This window comes from Lytechinus variegatus, chromosome 3, assembly GCF_018143015.1.
Source record: "Lytechinus variegatus isolate NC3 chromosome 3, Lvar_3.0, whole genome shotgun sequence".
Taxonomy (NCBI): Eukaryota; Metazoa; Echinodermata; class Echinoidea; order Temnopleuroida; family Toxopneustidae; genus Lytechinus; species Lytechinus variegatus.
The window spans coordinates 58583064-58608364 of NC_054742.1; the positions used below are offsets into that span (position 1 = coordinate 58583064).

At 35.5% G+C, this 25301-nt stretch overlaps 1 protein-coding gene across 1 annotated transcript in view; it reads right to left on the reverse strand.

Annotated features, from left to right (window-relative positions):
• Positions 1–25301, reverse strand: part of LOC121412088 — an 86105-nt gene that overhangs the window by 50198 nt on the left and 10606 nt on the right. The window contains exons 3-7 of the mRNA XM_041604997.1: positions 24103–24204; positions 3687–3821; positions 1612–1818; positions 1136–1140; positions 889–1034 (exon numbers count right to left, since the gene is read on the reverse strand). Coding sequence (XP_041460931.1) covers positions 889–1034; positions 1136–1140; positions 1612–1818; positions 3687–3821; positions 24103–24204 — 595 coding nt within the window. The remainder of the gene's footprint in view (positions 1–888; positions 1035–1135; positions 1141–1611; positions 1819–3686; positions 3822–24102; positions 24205–25301) is intronic.

Genomic DNA, 25301 nt, shown 5'->3' on the forward strand with positions numbered 1-25301 from the left:
GAGAGAGAGAGAACTCCATATCCTTAAAGGTCGAGTCCATCTCAGAAAATAATGATTTGAATCAATAGAGAAAAATCAACAAGCACAATGCTGAAAATTTCATCAAAATCGGATGTAAAATAAGAAAGTTATGACATTTCAAAAGTTTTGCTTATTTTGAACAAAATAGTTATATGAACGAGCCAGTTACATCCAAATGAGAGAGTCGTTGATCTCACTCACTCTCACTATTTCTTTTGTTTTTTTATTGTTTGAATATACAATATTTAAATTTTTATGAATTTGACAATTAGGACCTCCTTGTCTGAAGCACAAAATGTAAAAATAATGGAATTCCACCTGTTCAGGGAGGAATGAAACTTCATTTCACATGACAATGACGAGAAATTCAAAATATTTCATATCAAACAATCAAAAAAAAAAAAAAAAGAAATAGTGAGTGAGTGACATCATCTCGACTCTTCATTTATTGGAAGAAACTGGCTCGTTCATATAACTATTTTGTTAAAAATAAGCGAGACTTTGAAACGTCATAACTTTCTATTTTTACATCCGATTTTGATGAAATTTTCAGTGTTATGCTTGTTGAATTTTTCTCTTTTTATTCAAATCAAGTTTTTCTTAGGGTGGACTTGTCCCTTAAGGGTTAGAAGTATGCTGACATGTGAATGATACAAATGCAGCTCTAGGCATTCAGAATTCTATGACCGGGAAGAAAGAAAGAAAAAATTTCTGTAAAAGTTACTCCATTGCAGCAAGGGTTAGGTTGTATGGTGAAATGTGAATGATACAAATGCAGTTCTAGGCATCCAGAATTCTAAGAGAAATGGGAGGGAAAGAAACATTTGGTGATTTTTCAAATGAAACTCCATAAGATTTCAAACCTACCTTGATGTATAGCCCAGCTACTGTAGCTTGACATTGTGCATGCCACATTGGCAAGAACTTGTAGGGCTTTGATCATCAGGTTTTCACTTTTTCTATGCTTCTCCATGGACTGAAGGATGACCTGTATTCCACTCTCACGGATAGGCCTGCCATATAAAAAAAAGTAGAAAAGTAGTAAAAAAAGAAAATAAAATTATTTTTTTATATAATTTGTATGATTGAAAACCACTCTAGTCATCACAAATACACAGTCTCATGAGCATAAAACCATGAAACCATGAAAAACTCCCCACTGATTCGGTTACATAGACATTATTCCATCTACTGAATTTAATTATTTATTTCTGCATGTATGGATTTATCCAAATGATTCCAATCATTCAATCGATGTTACGTAGTGTACCCCAGGAAAACAATTCATGATAAACCAATGAGATCTTATGAACTTGGGCTCCTGCTGCTTACTAAAGCATGTAATTAAAAATTTCCATCATTATCACTCCTCATTGTGTTTGCGTTATCAATATGTATTGCTTTCCTTTCTACTATCATAACAAATATATTTCTTAACCACCAAAATACCCAAACCCTAAAAAAATGTAAGATCTAACACAATCAAAATAGTCAATATTCATCATCAGCTTAATAAATAAATTGTCTTTATATGACTACTGCAATACATACAAGAAAACAAAGAAATAAAATGTAACGACTAAAACATACCTTTAATCCAGGAATCTGATTAAAGTGTGCCAATGGATTAAGAATGGAGCAGCCGATCTCTTGAATTGACACATGTGGCCTGTGAACAGCCATGGTGCCTAAGACTGTGGCAGCCACTTTCTTCTTGATGAAGAGCAAGAGGTTGTTATCATCTAAGATGAGGACATACAGGAGTTGTAGCCACAGGTGGTTGTGCTCTACCGGCAACTGGAGATAGACACAATGTTCAAAGTATTATATCAGGATAAAAAAAAACGAAAGCAAATACTGAGACTTCATGTCCAATCACCATGTAGAAGTATTCATCCAAGACTCAGAAAGACATCTGAATGCAAAATGTTTCAATTAACTTTGAATCTGTTTCCACCTCTATTTCCAAATATTTTGTCCAAGCAAATTTTAATTCACTTCTACCTACAATATACATAGCTGCACATTGTTCCTCTTGAGCTAGGACTTTGATTTAGTGAAGAATATGAATACTAATCTTGCCAAAACTTATTTGTAAGCAAGGAACTTGATCGGACAAAGCTAAGTTGTCAGTAATCTGAAGTAATTTCAACCCCTATTCTTCCTATACACATTATTGCAGGCAGTAATAGAAATCACATGAATGCTCTCATAAACCATCACACACTGTAACAGCTTGTTTCCTGTACTTAAGAGACTTAAGTCGATTTATGGAAAGCAATATTTGAAGGACATTTGAAGCAAAAATATGTTTATTTTTCTCTGAGAAATGAAAACTGCACAAAACGAAACACAGCATTTACATTCACAGAGGAATAGGCAATGTGGGTAATCATCTGGTTTTCATCAAAAGCAAGAACATCATGTGTTCATGAGTTTTGGAAATGTGGAAATATTTTTTGACTGTTCCTTAGCAAAATTACACTGCAGGATGCATTAATTTCTTCAAAGCAAGTTCCAATACTGCAAATTCTTTTATCCATAGAAGGAAATAAAAATATGCAATTACAGGGCAGAAATTAAAGAACAATGTTGTTTTCCGGACTAATAAAAAAAATAAGGTCACAGTATAATTCTTGAATTAGATTATCAGAAAGTTATCAATCATAGTAATTTAGCTGTACTTGATACTCTTTGGCCAAGTTATCTGTTGATGGAAGCAAAATCTGTTTCTGGCAAGAGTTCAAGGAATAATGGCTATTTTGAGAAGCAGAATTTCTTCATTGTTTTGGCATGACCTGAATGAAAGGAGCTCAATTCCTAACATGTTGCATTTAAAATGGAACCATTAAAGGAAACCAAACTGACTGTGTGACCATAAAAAATACTGCACATTGCCGCATAGCTTTACATAGGTGCAACGATACAGGATTTTAGAAAAAATGAACTCAATGAGATTAAGTGTTATATCTTTGACATGTCTCTCCAATAGGCTGATTTTCAATGCCACCTAAACTCATGTAACTTGCTACAATGAAGTGTCCCACAGTGCGTTCACAGTGTGAAAGACAATGTGAATTTATCTTCACATTGAGTACAGTTAATCACATTTTCACATAGTCCATTATTAAGTGAGCCCGCTTTTGTAAACACACACTGCAAACACTCACAAAATAGCCTACAGGTGTCCCATGGTGAAATTATCTTTACACTGGTAAAATTTAGTATTTCAACAGTGTGAATCACTATTTGAAATTAACTAAATAAATTTATTTGAATTGACTAATTATTTGTATCAGTTCATGAACAGCTTTATGAAACCTTCCATAGAGGTCCTGTAACATAAAGCTCAATGACTGATCATGGGGCTGATTTTGACAATTGATTGCATTGATTATTGTGTACGATCGATTGTAAAAACCAGTGCAAAGCCTTATGTTACAGGGCTATTATGGAAGGTTTCACTGAGCTGTTAGTAAGTTAAAAGTGACTTTAAGAACTGGCGACCCTTTGTTGTGGAAAATGGTACATAACAACATGTTCATTGGCGGTGGTTTAGTGCATAAGGAAGGTTCACCAATTGTTCTCAAAGTTGCTCTTAACTTACGAACAGCTTTATAAAGCACCCTAGGTTCGTTTGCAGCTACTAATACTAGGATACTTACTGGGGAACACTGAAGAAGTTCCATGAAGAGATCAACTAATAATGTGATGTCATCAAGTTTCTCTGTGGTACCCTGGGGTTGGCTGTGTGACAACAGAAAACTCCTCACAATATCTGGATCCAGCTCTGTGACCTCCTAAAGTACAGATAAATAGAACAATAAGAGACATTACATAAGAACATATGTCATGCACATCACTTCATTGGCAATAAACAAACCCTGATTTCATAAATAAATCAAAATGAAATCATATTACCATGGAGGCTCAAATTATGAAATAACTATCTACCCTTACACGTAATTAGATTTTGTCTCTGATGTACCAACATGTGCACTATAAACCTTAATAAAAATGGCAGCTCTCAGTCAACTTTCAATTCCTACTAATCTTATATCATATTTTATGCATCCTACTAAGTTCTTTATAGTAAAAAAAAGTTACATGACGCTATCATTGACCAACTTGACCTATTTGAAAATGTGTTACTGATTCTTACATTACGAACTATCATAAAATTATAAATAACTATGTGTACAAAAAAATGACACTCATAACCACAACCTAATGCATAAGATATATACAGGTCAACACTGTTCTAATATGAGGTCATTACTCTGATAAGGAAGACCTTAAAAGGGGCATACATGTGCTTTTCTTCTAATTTGATTGATTGAATTATTATGAGTTTCCTTTCAAGAGGAAGGGGGAGGGGGTACTGGTACTGTCGGCTCATTAATTAGATACACTTTGCAATAAGATAAGAAGTGGCCAGAGGTAGATCAATCAGTTGGATTGCCAACAACCTTTCTAATCATCATTAAGAGCCTCAAAGATTAATACATTAAATAAACTCCTATAAAAGGAAGTAATCAATAATCAAGTTCATTATCATAATACCATTTTTTCCAATAAATTTTATTTATAGTCGATCAAGTCTAGTCACGAAGCTAAATCATTGAGTTATGTAGGTCCCAAACAATGGAATGAGATTCCCAAATAATAACTAATTCACAATTTATATCTTCCTTTAAAAAACAGTATAAAAATTTCAACTAGTAAATGATTATTAATTCTCACAGTTGGTATCAATACATTACTTGTACCGTATCTAACCACCCCCCTTCAAATCGTGTTTTGTATTCTCAAGTGTTTTTTTTCCTTTTTCCTACACTGTATTTACTATAATGATATGAGATTCTGTTTTTTTAATTAATATTGTTGTGTTTTTACTATGTTTTGGCAATCCAGCCTCACAGGTTTCTTATAACCTTCATGGAAAGCCACACAATTTATTTTATTATCTAATCACATTATTTGATGTTTCCTTGTATTTTTATCCTATTTGCGAAATAAAGATTGAATTGAATTGAATGGAGTTAGTTAATACCACTGATTAAATCAAGAATAATATTCTTGTAGAACAGTTAAGGTATATAGCCTAGATTAAGTTTATTTTCAAATGACAAAAAGAAGAAGCTTAAAGACAGTATGAAATACTTAACAGGCTATAACATAGAACATATTGCAGCTGCATTTGTTTTGAATGTTTGGAGGATGCATATTGCAAGTGGGTTATTTATAAGCCTTTGGATCTCAAACTTGACTAGTTTTAAGTGCAACCGAGTAAATACTCAAATTTAGAGTTGTAACATCAATGGAAACATTTTTTTACCTAGATAGAGTTCTCTACAGGGATTCAGGCTAAGAGACTGTTTTCAGACAATATGAGGTTGCCACCATTGTAAATGCCATAATTCTCAAATACAACTTTTTCTGAGCAGTCCTAAAAATATTTTCTATTGTGAGATACAAGGTTTTAACCCCCATCAACACTAAGTGATCAACGTGGACAAAGCTTAGTGAAAATTAGCACATTAATGGCTTATCTTTCAATCTTCGTGTTTAATCGGAAGTCTGAGGAAGGGCAAATTATTTCACCCTGGTCATTTACTTAAAACCACTGTACAGTAAAAAACCATGTACAGTATTAAATTTCTTCATGATCATTATACGGTCAATACCCCCAAGAGAATCTTTAAATGGTCAGAAGTGCCTTGCTGGACACCCCCTTCGGGTCAGGAAACCTATCCACTATCTCAGCCTCTCATTCCTTCCTCATACTGTCTTGGTCCTTGAGGAGAAATGACGGAGGGAGCACGCTGCTAAGAAACAGGAAAACTCCTTTCAGGCTTGGAAGTGTATCCAACCCTAACCCATTCCAATACTAAAATATTGAACTTTCAGTGGTATGAACTTGCATACTGAATTCGCCCAAAGTTCTGGTTTCCTGCACCAGTCCACACCTACAGGGACATCACTATCTGTGATTCCTTCAATGGACACTTAACAGTGCATATAAAGCACAGTATTGGTATTGTCTGGCTGAAGATGGTATGGTTTTGTCCTCTGTTTCTGTTTTGGGGATGTAGATCCTTTTTACATGTTTTTTTGGTCACGCATGGTATCCACTTGTCAATGGAAGTGGCCCCCCTCCCCCGGAGTAGACCAGATGAGTTTAGCCATGATGATATTAGATGATCTGAAAATTAGACCATCAGTCTGTGGGCCAAGTACATGTAGATACAGGCAATATTAAGAGGATAAAATTAATTACTTGATATCTCCTACAGATTGTGTTCCTGTCAAGATATACTCAATCTTGGAACTAAATGTCCTGCCAACTTATAGCTTTCAAGAGTAGCTGCTGTCAGGCACAAGAAATATGGCAGGGTGGAAATGAGCCAAGATGGATGGTTAATCCAATCATTAAAACTTTAATCTTCTGAAAGTCTCCTAAATCACAGCCTGATCATTCTAATTTGCTAAGTGGGAAACTAGACTCTAAGAAATGACCAGGAGGTCAACTTTCTTCACTGAGGTATCTTTCCTAGGTGATAGTGAGGTGAACCTTATGATTCATCTCATCCAGGGTTACCCTTTTTTTTCTTTGAGGATCTTGGTCTCATTCATCTAATTTGCATATGATTCTGGAAGATTGTGTACAAAAAGATCCTTGAAAGTAACATTTGTTCATCTCCATTTGGCAAATATTATGATATGTCAGAGAAATTGTTAACTCTTGTTTTGTTACTATTGAGTAAGTGGCCATACAGGAGGTGGAGAAAAGTTAGTTTTAAAAACCTGTTAACAGAGCACCAGCCAGGAAAAAAGAGGGTCATGGTTGAAAACCCCAAGCTTTTCTCTTAAATTTAAATTTTAATCAATATTTCCTTTAGCAAAAAAAAATACTCTACACTACACTCAACCAAGGTAAGATTAATAAAAGGGACCCGGCAGAAATTTAACACTTGAAATGTAAAGTGCCTAACAACTGCTCTGTTAAAGAAATGCTTTCGATACAAACAATCATCACTTTTAAAGTGATATTATCTAAACTCACAAAGTCAATATCAATTGCATCTTAATATGATGGGTTCCTGTTTGTGTCATTTTTAATGATACATACGTCTATAAAAATATTGTAAATTGCTTAATCTTTATACCCAAATAGTAGGAGGCCAGAGCATGAAAATTGCCTACTAAAGTATCATGTACGTCATCAACCGACTAACAGGTGTAAATATGACTGTTTCATCATTCTAAAGCTTGTATATCATGAAAGCGCTTCTGAGAGTTAGTAATATCCTTGTCTTCCTTCTAAACCCCACATTGGGTAGCTTCAAGAAGGTCTGATCTCACGTCCTTGTGAGTAAGCGGAGTCTTAATACACATTTAGAGTCAGGTGTTATGACTAGTTTTAAGTTGCAGTGCTACTTCCTAAACTGGGATTTCATCAGGCTAGCAATGAATCCAATCCTGGAACAATCCGTAACTCCTCTTTTTCATCATCTTTGTCATCTATCGTAATCGGTTTTGATTTACGTGAAAACGTATTTAATCTCTTTCATTGAACCGGGAGAACTATCCCTGACATTTTATCCTATCACACTCCAATTCCCACCCTGAGTATTTAAAACACAATGACAGTAGTATAATAATTCACTTGAACTACTTATTGACCTATCAAATGTCAATTCAATTGATTGTGAAAGGAAAGATAACCCTCATTCAGCAATCTGGGATAGGAAGTTCATTCCAATTAGTTTCCATTCTCAGATTCATGTTAAATCTTTCTTGAATTCTTAAATCTCAATTCACTGATTATTTCAGCTGAGAATCTTCAGTGAGACTAAGAATTACATTGCATCAATCTGCATGAAAAAGTTCAAACTCCCAGCTTGCACACCTTATGGTCAAATTTGACACTGCTGAAATGAGAATTCAAAGGCTACTCTTGCTTGGGGTATCTTTCCAAGCTGCAACTGACTGTGGTAAAATGAAGGGTGGGATTAAAAAGAAGGATGCTATACAGCTAATCTAAAAAAAAACACAACTGTGCTATATATAAGCTTATTCATCCTCTTGTCCTTGTCTTAACTGAAAATAAAATATACATGAACTCTCCTGAAGTCGAGCAATGCTAGACAGCTTCAGATAGATTAATATCATTCACAATCCTTCCTTGAGAGGTTTTTTTTAAGTCAGTCCTTCAAGTGATTTTCAGGAACCTTGTCAGGCATCCGAATTCTTTCCCTTTCATGGGAATCTGACATTATGAAGACATCATACATCAGTAGCCTTCGTAATCTCATTGACTTAATCAAAGTAAAGTCATTAGAGTGGAGGGGTTTGATAAGTTAATTCGGACCCAGACATTTTGATTGCTGCTCTTCTATCAGGAAATAGAGGAATCACTCTCCTCAGAGGACATGGCCAAATCAGGAGTGCAGATTATACAGACTTCACCAGAATCCATTTCTTCATGATCTTCAATTTACTATCAACTTCTAGTAGACCTATTTACTCCTTCCTTTCTTGTAAACTTCTCTATATCAAGTTTATTTCATTTTTATTATATAGACTGAATGTACATGCTGGCTCAATGATAGAGTATCCATCTAATGAATGGAAGGTTGTGGGTTCAATCCATGACGAGGTCATAACAAAGATTTGAAATTGGGACCTTTTTTGCCTTCTTGACGTATGAAAATGGAGAAGGTTAATTATGCAGGACCCGCTGGGAAAACAGGTAATAAGAACTGAAGTGGCTGACCTGGGTGAATAATAATTATCTTTATTATTATTGTCTTGCATTATGTAATTGATTTTGAGTCATGCTAAAAGTTGTGAATTGACTTATTTTGCTACACTGCTAGATAGACACCTACTTCAATCAATATACCATCACCAAGGCATGAAAGTAATTCAGGTGCCCCTTCCCATTTTACAACTGTATTTTGAGCATATTATCAATTACATGTATTAACTGAAGTGGTCACTGCCAATAAATCACCAGCTATCTGATTGAGGCTCTTCAACCCTGGGTCTTGGAAACCAATGGATAATCAAGAACACTTGGGCCCATCTCCTTCACTAAATCCTTGTTTTTAACCCATGACTTACTAGGAAATTGGAAATATCATGAAACTTCTTCATGGGTTTTGACAGATTATACAGATATAATTGTTTTGACCTTGTCCTCAACATATAGTGTAGTCAGTGAACAGAAGAAGAAAGTAGAAGGAATATCCACATGGCTGTACAGGACTAGCTCATCACAGTAGCACTCAATATCCCTGCAAATAACCAGTAGGGGTCTTGTCCATTTTGAATGTTTTTTTTCTAACAAATTTCTTGGGAAATTTTGTAAAGATGAACTGTATGTTATCATTTCTTTTACTTTTTATTTCCTGAAACGGTCAAAGGTCACTAGTTCACAGCACACAAAACCCAATTTTACACACAATTCCTGTCAGTCTGAATTGGGCTTGTGACATTATCATGACAATTTGTTCCCAAAAAATAATTACGAAAAGGATTCTCAAGATAGCTACATATTCAGCAGTGAATTAATGAAACTGATTGGTACAGAATTATTAGTGAGACCAAAAATAGTAGAATTCCTGTATTAATATTTCCATCCCCCGAGACGTAAAACTGCAACATGACATACAGCCCGAAAATGAACATCTGACACTACTTTGAATTATGCTAACTCATCATCCTAAACACAACTAGAAATTCCTTCTTCCTTAAATTAGAGAAAATGTCATTTCTTGGGCTTAATGGAGATTTAATCCAAAGGAAAGGGTTTCTAATAGTAATAACCTTAAGTGCAGGTGTGGTTACCATGGCGAGAAATGATTACAAAAATAGCTGCAATTGTAATAGAACCAGATGTTTCACTTCAAATACATTCTACCTTCCAGTATGGCTATTTGTGTCTATCCAGCCAGTTTGCGCTAATGGGTAATGATTTAAGACTGATTTTATCAGAGGCAATAAATTTGAGGTTGACTGTCTTTCAGCGATTCAATTACGTCCTTTTGGATGTCATTGACTTATCTTACTTCTGACCATAGGCTGTATTTAATTGACAGTGTTTTACCCTAGAAACATGGTTTTGAAAAACATTAGTTCCAACCACCATTGTGTTTAATTTAATCAATTTTTGTCTGTCATACACAAAAGTTCGAATTGCGATCATGAAAACCTGAAAAAGGCCAACTTGCAGAACCAATGACGTCAAAAGTCAATTAAACACAAGATACCTTAACCATGGTACTCTCTGATATAGAATTGTATTGCACATTCTCCAAGCTGACATTTACTTCAAACTTTCTGAAATATGAGGTTGGGTGGGCTTTAAAATACATAGGAAAGCAGTGCGACTGATCGCTCTTGCAAAATAACCTCTTTGTGTGTATATCTGTATTTTCATTCTAACCCAAAATATTTGATGCCACACACCCTTTGTTATTGCATTGGTTGTAAGTACCTCTAGACAACGCCACTTTTAGATTTTGTTGATAGTACAAAAACATCATTAGCATTTCTCCTTCAAGATCTTACTTGCATAAAAACAATATTAAGTTCAAATGTTGAATTCATGCACAGGTATTTCGGTGATTGAAAGTATGAAATCACCTTCTGATAGGTATTTTTTTAAACATTTATTTAATAATAGTAATAATAATAAATAATTCAATATTTGTTTGATGATTGTGAGTCACTCTCTGACGCTCAGGACACGCTTATTAGTACTTGAAGCTCGTAATGTTGTAGTTAGAATTTAAAGGTTGTAGTATTGACTAAGTTTCCTATGAGCAAATCATTTCAACAAACCCACCAAAATTGATCAAGATTCCCTTTCTCTCTGGTGGCATATGAACATTTGGTAAGACTCAAGAGCATATCCTCCTGACTCTCCTACAAACCTCCAGAACGCACCACGCAAGAGACTGCACCCCCATAAACAGGAACATGGAAGGGATGCACCCAGCAAAAACAGTTTACTCTTGCAAGCACAACAAAGGAAAGGCCCTCAAAATCAATTATCTAACTACCTTGAAGAATAAAGTATTTTCAAGAAAGTGGGAAAGCTGTTCTGTATTTCCCTGTGATTTTCGACCTGACGTGATCGTTTTGTCGTCTGCTACCCTGGTCCCTAGTTAGGGTTGTCCCAAGATGTCTGCTCTGCTGAGGTGAGGCGGTGGTCAGGAGGTGAGTCATGGCTACCTGTGAAACCACATCAGTATTATGTTGCTTAAAGGTTTAACTCATCTCTCTTTCTGTAGTATCAAGTTGCCTTTTTTAACCTTAGGAGGCTCAACTAATCTCTTTTCTTAATCACAATCTTTCTTTTTTTAAATATGAATTTTTACCTACCAGGTGGAAAATCAGTAATTTAGCCAACTTTGTGTCAATGGTCAATTAGTCATCCTGTCGTATAGTCTTTTTAATGACAGTTAGGCCAGAATATATAAAGACCAAATCATTATTCAACAACAGCATGGGTTGGGCTGACTTCCGTTTGGTAAATAGCCCAAACTTTTGCATTGAAAATTGGAGAACAGTGATGACCAGGGGCCCGTTTCATAAAGGACTTGCAACTGTTGTAACTTTGCCATTATGGTAACTACCATGGAAACCTTGATTATGATTGGCTGCTGAGCCCTGTTACCATGGTAGTTGCCATAATGGCAAAGTTACAACAGTTGTAAGTCCTGTATGAAACGGGCCCCAGATTTTGAAAGTTGGTGATGTAACCACCTTTAAGAAAACACTAAGAGTACAAAACACTATCTTCAGAACAATTTCTCTCCAACTCTTTAAAACATCTCTTCTCTAGACCTCTTAAAGGGCCTCTTAAAAAAGCATATTAAAATCCTCGTCATCACCATAATTATTATACACTTGTGCAGTAAGGTATGTTCTTTACACTTGAACTCCCAGGTAATAAGAACTTCAATGTCATGTACCCACTCAAAAACTAATTTGCAGCTGATCTGAATCTGCTTGGGCTGAATCAGGAGTGACACAGCACCATCCTTGCCACATTGCAAGGGTAGCTGTTTCCTGATTCCTTTTCATCATTGCTTTAACAACTATGATAGACCAGGGGCCTGTTGCATAAAAGTTGATACTAAGGTAACTTTGCCATCCAATGGTACCTAGCAAGGCAACAAAGCTCAAAATCAGAATCAAGGATTTCAGGAAAGTTATCATTTAATGGCAGCGTCACTGCAATAGTAACTTTTATGCAATGGACCCAAGGGCTCCGACTTACAAAGAGTAAAAAGAGTTGTGATTGATCCGAGGCCCATTGCAGAAAGAGTTGCAATCAATCGCAAATCTAAAAATCATGCGCAACTTGATTTTCAACCAATCAACAGCACGGATTTGGTACTTGCGACTGATTTTTTGATTTGCGTTTAAACGCAACTCTTTCTGCAACGGACCCCCGATCAACCAAAACTATGGAAAGCCAGCAACACAAACATCTAACTGCACATTTGTTCAAAATGTTGATACATTCATCATTGAGTTGACAAATCAGTGTGATCTTCTTTGATTACAAAAGTACATTGTGCAAATGCTTTGTTGAAAAAAAATTATGACATTGATGGATATCCACAAATAGTTGAGGTTAATCGGATCAATCACAAGGTTTTGTAAAACGGGACCTAGACCGCCAGAACTACAAAGTAGTCCTAATAATGTCTGTACAAGTAAATCAAAGCTGAGGAACATTTTGATGCAGTTTTCATAAAGAGTGTGACAAGTTAATTTATAAATTCCCGTATGTTTCAAGTAATATATTTGTTTCAATTATTGCCATATTATATTTTACTGTTATAACTGTGATTTGTGACTGAAAATATACAGTTGCGCTCAAAAGTTAATAGTGAACCCCACCACAAAATGCACTCCTTCATGCTGAGTGTTGAATGTAGACAACAATGCAATTTTCGGAGAGCCCAGAGAAACAAATTTTATTGAATGTAATATTTTATCACCTGACTTCACAATTACATATCTAAAACATGACAGAACTTGAACACTATAAATATGTTCTTTTTCTGGTGGGGTTAACTAACTTTTGAACACCACTGTATTATGTTGAACAATTAATAAAATCCCTATGGAGGGGAAAATAAATATTTTTGAAAATGTACAAAGTTGTGTTGACAAAACCTACTTTGATCTTCAACTTTTTAAAATGAATTTCATTAGTCTGTAGTATTTTGGAGCCTGGCAATGACATATAGAAATTCCCTAACTCTGAAATACTTGTCAAATTTATACTCTAACGACTAAAGTATAGGGTTTATGTACGATTAAGAAAACTGTTACTGAGCATTTTTTTTCTACATGTATTTCATCTATGGCCGTAATATTGGCATGCTAACAAGTATGTGAAAAATTTGGCAGAAACTCACAATATTCTTCCCTCTTCTAAAAAGAACAGAGAGCAGTCCATTTCTCAGTATTCAGGCAGAATCCTAAATACTGGTGAATACTGTGCTTTTCACACTGCATTTCCTTAACCCTGTAGTATCCATAAGCCCAGACTATCATTAACCCCATCCTTTCTTTTTTTTTAATTCACACTGTCTTTCTTAACCCCATACTATTTGCCTAGCCAGGGTTAATGCTTGAATCCCATATCACACAGCTCATGAATATTGATGATTTTACCACACAAAGCACGATTATCATGCAATTTCAACTTCTGTGATTGGCTAATGCTTAGCCCCACTTTTCCTTAGCCCAGTTTTGTTTCACACCCCCTACCGAAATTTAAGCGTGCCGCTTGCTAGTAACTAGCATGCGACTAGCAGGGCACTCGCTTAATAAGCGAGTGCATGCTAGCGAACAGTCCCTGCTCGCTAAAAGATCGCTTAACTATTACTCTGCACGCATATCACACGCTTATTAAGCTAACCGCATGCTAGTTACTAGCATGCCGCAAGCTTGCGCAAGCTAGTCGCACGCTTCCCGCAAGCTTGGAAATTTCTGTAGGGGACTGCATCTCTTAGCACTGCAATTGTGGTGCTAGCACCACAATAAGCCAGCTAACCCTGCTTTATTGCAGGGCCAGATAGTACCGTACTTTTTACTTTGCTAGCCCACTTTGCTAAAATGTAGTCTGAAAACGAAGTGAGCTAAGCTTAACCCCCGGAAATTGGTGGGGCTAGGGGGGGGGGGGTCTTAGCCCCACCAATTTCCTGGGGTTAAGGAAAAAAAAGTGCAGTGTGAAAAGCATATATCTGTCCTGCATCAGTGGAAGAATCTTGAAAGGTAAAACGATTATGAGGAAGGGCTATACAACTACTAAGCATTGAGGGAAGATTATTTGTTGTTAAAAAGATCAATAATCCCTCTTAAATTAATGCATGTACTAGGACTTTAAAGATCCTTGAAGTCAGTGATCTGAATTAGCAGATATTCAACTTTCAGAAGTGTAGCAACTTATAATGCAGGTTCCTACGTACATTGTTCAGCAGCCAACATGACGAATATACTCAGCAATCTACATTGCTACCAAGGGGCACTAAGAAGTGGCATGATATAAAACATATCAGAAAGAATTTTCAAAATAATTGCCTCATCAAAAACTTGCCAAAACAAATAACACTAAGAGATTTTCTCATGTATTGAGAAATGAAATATTGTTACCACATAGATTAGTCTCTGGGCTTTGAAACAGAGGGTCTGGGTTCAAATCCCAGAAATAATTTTCATCAGCAAAGGAAATGATCCACATTGTGCTACACTCAACCCAGGTGAGTGAATGGGTACCTGGCAGGAATGCATTCCTTGAAATGTAATAGGCTTACCAAAGCAGGCTTAATTCAGATGGTTAAAAAAATACCCAAACTCCCTTTGAAAGAGCAGAGAGATGCAAAGATGATAATGTGATATGCGCAACTTACAAGAAATTAATATCATTATTATCATGTGAAAACACATCATTCCCATGTCACATGTGTAATATGAATCCACTAACAGGTACCGGTTATTCCTCAGTGGACATCTATAAATGGCCGCCTCTGGTCAGTGATTCAGAGTCTGTGGTTGACTGGAGAGGAAGGAGCTCCTGTGTATCTGGATGCACTCCAACTTACCCCATCATCAAAGGTGCTTTCAAACTGACTATATCACCAAAATACCCATTTAAAGTTATTACTTATCCTGGCCTCAAAATACCAAATTAGTTTTAGCATTCATACCTACCCGAACAACATTATGAGCATGCACAATATAGTCTGAGTACATTAGGTGCACGATTCAAAATTGGTAGTTCAAAAAAAAAAAAAGACCCTTACGGCAACTGCACCATGGGAAATTCTTGTCATTTACATTCACGTCATGAGAATATCTGCAACTTTAAAAAAATCACTGAGAAAGTTCTTGTAACTTTGATCAGTACCAAATATTTAACAGGGATCTTCTCTCAGAAGTTTTCTCTCAGTTTTCTTACAAAAACTTCGTGTTCGACTGCCAAAAATTTTCCAGCTCAGAAAATACCTTGTTTCATTTTCGTTTTCCGAGTCAGTCTTAAAACCCTTGAAGGGTAGGAATGGGTAACCAAGAGAAACACAAACTAACATGGCTTGAAAACCACAAAAGGTCCAAGCCTCAAAGGAGAAACACAAACTATCCTGGCTTAAAAACCACTAAGGTGCAAGCCCCCCATTAAAGTCTGAAGGATTTACTGAAACGAAAGTCGTGGAAATATCCGCTGACATTGATTATTCTCCGAAGTAAACTTTTCCATGTTCATAACCTGATGGATGGTCATAAAATCAGAGATGGATTGTTGTAAACATTTTATTGGTTGATTTCATTATCAGTGAAGTGTGAGATTGAATAAATATCAACAGCAACAAAACATGTAAGAGAAGTCATAAATGCTTATAAAAATCATCAATGCAAAGAAATATGTCTGGACTTTCAACAAAATGGGGTATCCATTTATATATTTGCAGGGCTTACATTGTCCAATGCTATCAAAGGTCATGATGGCTGTGAATGCCCTTTGGATTGGCCTCAATCCCCTTTCACTAGACTTTGATATTTTGTGAAGCATTTAGAATTTTCTTCACTTGTTCTGTAATGTAAAAAATTGCCCTTTTGAAAAGTAGCCTTGTCGCCCTTGCCCTAAAAATATCAACATTTTGATCCTGGTATGAAAGGAGAGTAAAGTTTCTTTCAGATATGAGAAAAAAATCCTTTCTAGAAAGTGTTTTCAAGCCCAAGATTAACATGAAGTTAAACACAACCTAAAAACTCAAAATATGGGAAACAATGGGTTCACTCTCGGTTAAACATCCAATTGGTCAAAATTTCTTGACAAAAAAATTATTACACACTACGATATTTATGATCTCTTTAGCAGGTTTGTGCCAAGTTGCTTCTTTTATGGCCTATAACCATTCATTTCCAATCCCAACCATCAGCATTGCCCAATCAACGTCATTCCACATTATGATTCCTCTTAAATTTGTCAGTCATAGACCTTTGGGATCTCCAAGGATCATAACATCATCAAGAATTATTTCCATAGAAACCAAATTACTTGTTGTGCATTACATGCACAATGATACTTATCATAGCATCTTCAGTTCATGGTGAATATCTTTACAATGCAAATATGGCACTCCAAAAGTGGTAAATTATAATCTTTCAACTCTATCACTAAAATAAAATATGTAGAGTAAACATACATCTAAAAGTAGTTAAGAATGTTTTTATATGACGAAAATCATCATTATTATTAACCCCCATCATCAACATCATCAGTATCATCATCATCATCATCCTCATCGTCATGATCACCACCATCATCATCATCATTACAACCATCACCTCCACCATCCTTATTATTCATATTGTGTTATGGCGTTCAGCAATTGGATAGAGCCTCGTCGATCTGACGCTGCACAGCAGCTGCCGGGCCCATGATCAATTAGGCAAAGCAAATTTTCGGAGTATTTCATTTCATGTCTATTTTGAACAATGAATTATTTCTACGACTTGATAAAATGTCATAAAAGTCACCTAAAAATTCCTTATATTTGAAATACACACAGTATGAAATCTGGAAAGCTACATGATTTGCTAAACCTACTTTTGTCCACCAACTTGGACAATACTGGAAGTTGCTGTCTTCAAACCACATCAACAACATTATCCATCCATTTCTAATTGATGAAAATATTGAGCATGATTATTAATGACCCAACATGAAAATGAGTCACCAATAGAGTCTGAACGTTTCTCTCTTTAAACAAAATCTATCCACATCTTGAATTTCACACATTAATCAACATCTGTTCAGGTTGATCACACAACTTTCTCTCTAAATCACCTATGTAACTCTTCCTTCAGATTTTAATGGAATTTTCTTACACAAGAGTTTCCTAAATCTCGTATTTTTGGCTCAAAAATGTCACTGGCAATGTTCCTTCGAAGGTGATAATGATTTCGAGAGTGTTCCAATAAATCCTGCTGCGCAATGTGGTTGAATGTTTCCAAGACACTAATGTGATGTTGGCACAGAACTTGTCATATCTGATAGAATTCTTTTGGCTTGTATTAAGGTGTTTCAAGGTCCATGGAAATAGGTATCATGTGCTATCAATTCCGTTTCAACTATCACCATCATGGCGATCTACTGATGAAAACACAATATTTGCTGAATACAATAGGCCAAAATGTGTATTACAATTCACTGACATTGTAGGGTCCAGAGTTAATTGAAATGCAGTTCAAATTTACAATAAATATGATGTGAAAACTCCTTTGTAAATTTGATTTACCAAGCCACAAAAGAGATAAATCTTATGTCATACATTTGTACAATGAAAATTTGAGAAGGTTATAGTACATTGAGTATACCTATGGAGACAGTGAAATGCTTAATAATGCCAAAGTAATTAATAGTTATCCATGAATCAAATCTAAGATTTACTAAAAAATCATTAGTGGCTGAAATTTTACTTTATTCATATCAAACTAGACAACTCATACCTATCAATTTCTTTTACTGATAATGAGGATAATACCAAACATCTGCTCTATATAATTAACATTATTTTTATCAATCAATAAACACAATAGAATTTCAACTGCATTTCAAGAAAGATTATTTACAGAAAAAGATAGTGGCCCAGGGATGAAAAAGATTTTTAAAGTACAACTCCTCAGTCTAAAAAAAATAAGTTTAGATATATTCATTTCCACAATCTGATAAAAATAAAATGAAATAAAAAAAAATATAGGAATATCTCCTATTCATCTGCATAAACTATTTTTGGATAAAAAGACAATGACAACTAATGAATCCCAAACAAATAAAAATGTTCTTCAGGTGATTTGAGACCCTTTAAACCCCCTGATTCATCATCAAGGGTTAGATTAAGTGGTTTCTCTTACCCTAATCAAATCTGGCTTACTCATTTAGAGTGTGAACTTCTGGTGCCAACAAAAAATAGATAATTTGATTGAGTAATGACACCTTGCACACTGCTACCTAAACTTGACATACTTATCTCCCTCTGATTATTATTTAAGTTGTTGAAAACCTCTATAGGTTTAGAATAATCAAGTGATTGGGGGGCAAAGGGAGGAGGAAATGTAAGATGGGGAGCCCCATTCCGACTGTCTGGCAATTAATTGCACCAAATTACATCACTTTACCCTTGAGGACTTAAAGCGAGGAGTCACAAGTGTACAGATGCTTCCCTGAGTCATTCATTATTAAGAAGCACGTTCCTGTTTATCAACATTTTGGCATTTCAAATTTCAGATTGGATAAATAAACAAAAATAATAAACAGCTGACATAAGTTGGAGGCAGGGAGATATGTATTGATGATGTAGGAGACAGATATTTCATTACAATTACCTCCTGGATTAAAAAATATTTTGAAAAATGAAGAGTTGTAATAATTTGCCAGAAGATTCAAGAGTATATATGCAAATGTTTCCTTTTGTTCCCGCTGAAGTGCATTGACTTTGAATATTATTATTCTATTTTATTAATTTTTCTATTCAAATATATTATTCTGGTAAGAAAATATTCAAAATCACTTAAAAACCTGGTTATTACATGTATTTTGGGCAACTAAAAAGGATAACGACATCACACTCAATCACTACCAAGCTTATTACTAATTAAACACAAATCATCAACTGAATGGGAGTCTTTTCAACAGCAACAGCCGAGTCTGCAGATAACTGCGTAATCAGGCGTCAATGATAATTAGCAAAGGTATCATAAAAATCAATCGTATCTGATCAAGAACACTTTCACTCATTAAAAGGGCTCACTTTACCAAGTAATTTCAAGTGCAGCATTGTGTGAGCAACTGTCAAAAATAGCTCGCGGTCTTCAGTAACCGAGCAAGCTGATATCGTGCCAATTATCACCTGCGTAGTGCCGAAAAGAGACTTTGTTGCCGCGGGTGGTGCGATAATTACGATAGGAAGTTGGAGAATACCCCAACATCATGAAGAAGCATGAACAAGGGTGGAGAGATGTGCAGGGCCAGACATAGTGGCACCAACTGAGGAAGTTTTGGATTGGGTGGAAGGAGATGAACGGTGGACTGAAGGAAACTTGGATGAGCATACGTGGGACTGAAGACTTTAAGATCTGATCTAGCTTTGCTTGAATGTTTTCAATATATACTTTTTTTCTAGTTCACCCCAGTTGCAATGGCAAGAAATTTAAACACAGATATGAGTGATCTTGTAAAGTAATGCGAATGAATATTTTATCACATAGGCCACCAAGTTCACATCTTAAGCAGATAACGTCCTACAGTAAATGAAATTGACCTTAATATTATTTCAGTATGACTATAATCTAGAAACAGATATGATTAACTGCATTAAGAAACTTGGTCACAATTATTTTTCAATAATCTTAAAAAACAAGAACAAGAAACGATATTCCTTTTTATGTGAATAATATCATATTTCTGAATCAAGCCCAACTTGATAACTATATTTTGTTCCAATCTAATTCCAAGTTAAATTCACATGTATTGGTGTGCAATAAAATAACCCTCTCATTCTCAATATTGTAGGGAATGGGGATGGTAAAATCTTAAAGGCCTATGAAAGGAAAGAAGATGAAACATCAATACAACTGAATGGCCCATGAATGCCCAGCTGGTCCGCTCACACATTACCCAATCAACATTAGATACTTTGAAACTGCAAGCACAAAACTTGCACCTAGCATAAAAAGGGAAAGGTGATGGACCATAGAACACTAGGAAATCGAAGATGACGCACGCTTATGTCAGGAACATACACAACATGTTAATGACAAGACATCGCTCTTCCTCCCTCTATCTTTCACTAATTTTACTCTCTCACTCTCTCTCGCTCTTCTCTATCTCATTCTCTCTCCCTATTTAACACTTACACTAAAAGAAGATTCAGAAGAAAAAAAATCACAGCCAAATCTGATCTGCAACAGGAAAATGACACATTGAAGCACCCATCATTATCTCTCTCTCCTAATAGCTACAATATGAAGTGGGCTACTCTATTACCAAATCTTTGTTGTTCTATCTAATTCAATTTCCTTCTTCTCCTGTCAAACTTTGGCATGTCTTTCATAAAGTTACCTTTTTTGTACAGATGATACAAGTGGGATGCTGTTTGATAGTGATAGATGCTTTCCAATCACATTTTTTTTGCCTGTGTGAATCAGATTCTTTTCAAGACTTCTGTTTCATCAGGTTCATGTTGGTACAAATCAGGTTGATTCAAGTGGCCAATTCTGTTGTTATCATCATCAAGGAGCAGCAGCAGTAACAACAGAAGCAGCAGCATTTAGTAGTAGTAGAAGTAGTTAGTAGTAGTAGTAGTAGTAGTAGTAGTAGTAGTAGTAGTAGTAGTAGTCATCGTTTTGTCTTTGTAGTTGTCTTTATAGTTGTTGTAGTAGAAGTAGCAGCAGCAGAAGAAGTAGTAGTAGTAGTAGTAGTAGTAGTAGTAGTAGTAGTAGTAGTAGTAGTAGTAGTAGTAGTAGTAGTAGTAGTAGTAGTAGTAGTAGTAGTAGTAGTAGTAGTAGTAGTAGTAGTAGTAGAGTATTAATACTATCATTACCACCTTCATTATTATTACCACATGGTGGTACTACCTGGTAGACTTCCGGTCAAAATAACAATCGGAATATTGTTTATAAAACTTAATGGATGAATGCATTTATGAGACACAGTCTCGCGCAACTAATTTGCTGTTGTTCTTAGTAAACATGATATTGCTTTAAAAACCCAAGAAAAGCTGAGGGTTTTACAGAAAGCAGATTGCTGCAGACCTCCACACTCTGACGTCACACAGATGATTACGCATGTGACTGTTATGGGGCTTAGCATGATAGTCTCTAAAAAAGACCCCCTACTGGCATTCAATCACTGTCATCTAATCATGGCAAATTTAGTTTGTTTGTTGGTTCAGAATTTTACCTTAAAAATATTTTTCATTGATTGCAATGTATGAAGCATTTCCCTCTTTTGAAAATGGAAATATTCAGGGATATCATTATGCATCATTTACCTCTATCATTCTCTTTTGGAATTTTGAATGAATCTAGGAAAATGTTTTAATATCTACCTCTGATAAAACATAACATGATACACGATGACCTAAAATGTATTTTAACCTGATATACTTCTGGGTAGCACTGGGACACCTTGGGAACAATAAAATTAGATCTTGATAGTGAAAGATAAAAAGCAACAAGGTCTTGAAGAGCAGCTAGCTAACATGGTAGTGAAGTCTGGCATCGGTAAGCACTAATGAAATGTAGATGCATGCCTGGCTGCACACTGCTTCTTCTAAAATTAAAATGACTATCTTTGGAACTGGAAGCAAACAATGTTCCGAAAGCTGCATAGGCTACTGTATTTTTCAAAATTGTAGGTTTTTGTATTTAGTGTGCTATAACAAAAACCATTGAATGTATTAAAGGAAAATAAAGCATTACATGTATTTTCAAACATGAATAAGTCAAATGCCATATGAACATGAAGGCTGCAATGAATGGCTAATTCTGCTACATATTTTGATTACATTCACATATTTTGCTGTACATGCATTTACTCCCATTCTGTATCTCTATCCAGTGGTATATTAGACTACATGCATGCCAAATATTTGTTGCCCTTTTAACACTTGATACCAAGGCAAGCTCTAAAATCATGCCCCTTCCACACGTAGCTACTTTCTTCATCATCGGATGACATCATTTATTTCCTCTTTTTATACTTTTGCCCCCCCCCCCCATCCCTGTGACACCTGGCCACAAGCCCCTTAGCTGTACCTATCTAAAGATCATACTAGCTTTAAGAGTCAAAAGATGAAAAAAAAATATCACATAGGTCACTAAACAGCCCCATTTCAATTCATTATTTCCTTATTTTCTGGTCATGCATCTTTCACAAAGACAAAGACTGCCTTAGCGAGAACCTAAGATCAGTGATTTCTGAAGAAAAAAAAATCCTGTAATTGTCATTAAACTCTGTCTCATTTTCATCTGTTTTTATGGTGATCGATATGACTTTGTTTACAGTATCTCCCGTTTCTTTATTCATTGAGGATATCATCATCCTTGAGTGACTTGCTAATGACCATCTGCCATGTTTCTTTATCACTGACGAGGATTCAATTAAATCATACTTCCGTATCACAGCTGGGTCATATGCTTCAACAGGGTTACTCTTTAAACCTGTACTTATCATGGACAAAGGTTTCATTCTAATGTGAAAGTATTTAACACATATTTTGCTTCAGTTTATAATTTTATTCTCACTTTACCTAATGAATCCTGGGAGGGGGTGTTTCACAAAGACACTTGATGTGACAGGGATGTTGCAAGAAATATTGCAATTCATATTAGCAGTTTTACAACTGATAGATCAATGTTAGCTGTAGCAAATCAGATTAAACTTCCTGTTTCAAGGAGCAGAATAGTAATTAATCACTAATTTGCAATTAACTACAAGACATGATTGACTTAGGGACCAAAATAGACTTGCAATTGATCGCAAGTTTCTTGCAACACCCATTAGAATCAGTTTAAAAGCCAATGTGGTTTGTTGTTACATGTGATCTTATTGACTGATATGCAGTACATACTCTAAATCACACTTAAATCTTTGTGAAACACCCAAGGACTTGGAATTAACATCATCAGCCATATACTGTATGCATATTGATTACTTAAGAGATACTTTGCTTACTGATTAAACCTTTTCTTTTCAGTAGTAGTAAATGATTCTTGGACTTTGCAAAGTTAGAGGAGAAACTGCCGCTGGTTTTTTACAGCCATTCAGACATATTAAATGTACCTGAAGGTCTTCAATGAAAAGAAGCCTTTTGGTGTATGAATGGAGTGTAACTTGAAGTCAGTTACAGGTGAATAAAAGAGTCTGTTCATTATCAGCCTACCCTGTCCCTTTCAAGTTCCATGCGGAATAAAACCCTTTAAATCCTATTCTTTAGATCCAGCTTATGTATGCAAATTCTCCCACCTCCCCCCCCCCTTTTTCAAGACTATCCGAATTCTGCACTTCTGTAGAAGACGGCCAATTCTATCAACCTTCATCAAACTAAGATTGTTATTTTGGGGTATCAATTAGTGATTAATATTTTCATTACCTGACCTCACACTGGCTGCATTGCCAATTTGTCTTTTACAAAAAAGGACTCTAAGACTGAATGCTTTGCTTTTTCATTTGATGACTGAAAAAAGCATGAAATTAAAATTAAAAAGAAAGACCCAAATCAACAGTAAAGATACCATAGAACCTCCCCAAAAAAGATAAAACTAAGTGATTAAAACCCTTAAAATCACAAAGGAAGGTCATGAAGCAAGTTGATAGAAATTCACTTTGATTTTATTTTTCCACTGTACATTTTAGAGTTTATGCTATAATTTCTTCAGGCTTTTTTGGCATTCTCACATTAAAATTGAGTTTATTGTAAAATCAAGTGTTTATAACCAGGGTTATTTTCATAATAAAAATAGTTATTTGCCAGCACTCCTCACCTGGATACTTCTGAAGATTTGATCGACTAGTTTGGTGGAGATCTGGTCCTCAGCTTGCTTGAGTAAATCTCTTGTGACAAGGGATGAGGCAAGCTGGGATATCTGAAAATAGAATCCGAAAAGGAAGGACAATCAATAAAAGACTCATGACACCGACACCTCAAGGAAAGAGGAATCCTTTGACTTACATCCTTGACAGCTTCAAGCTGCCCTAGTATGTTACAAACATCATCAAATCATTTTGCTTTGTTCTTGGGAATCCTCTTAGTATAATTTTCATGTTCAATCTTCAGCAGAAAATACAAATCAATTGGCATATTAATTAAAGTTAATATTAAATGGTCCATCAGAGATGCCGACCTCTTGACCGCCCAAAATAAATCAGACTAATTATCCTTTAAAACAATCATATTTTTACAGAAAAATCAGATTTTAGCAAAACTCAACACAAGCAGACTTTTAACCAAACTGGACAGAAATCATGAAGTTGAAGGAAATATCATAATAAACAAGAAAATGCATGTACTAAATGTTGAATTTCAAGTTTATAAATGAAATCCTTATGTTATGAAGATGGAGCTCTCAACTGTCAGATGATGATGATAACACCATCACAGCACTCGTGTCCTTTGGCAAGGCATTCATCTACATTTACTCTCTCTACCCAGGTGTAGTAAATGGGTACCCAGACCCAGCAGGAAGGAATTCCTTGAATGTTTGAGTGCTTATCAGGGAAGCTTTGTAAAGCAATAGAGTAATAGTGTGCAGCACTTTGATATAACTATTGCCTTAAGCACAATATAAATGTTAATTATTACTATCATTATTATAATACGATACTGTGCATGTATCCACTCTCGAGAGTGCTAAGGGCACTCACTGTCGATACTATCACCCCATCTTTAGCCTGGCGTGCCATCCCATGGTGCACAAGAATTTGGAATAAATATAGGCCTACGTAACACAAAGGTTAGCTATTAATCGTACATTTGATTTCACGATTGATTGTACAATGTAGTCAATGCAATCAATCGTAGAAAAATATTCGACGATCAATGCTAACTATTGTGTTTCGGGCCCCAGGTACGAAATTAATTCACTTTGGTCGAGTGCAGCACACTGATCGCTCACAAATGATTTCAAATTCCTGCAAAAAATAATACACATCTCACCGTCTCTAAGCAAGTACAGCGTAGCCT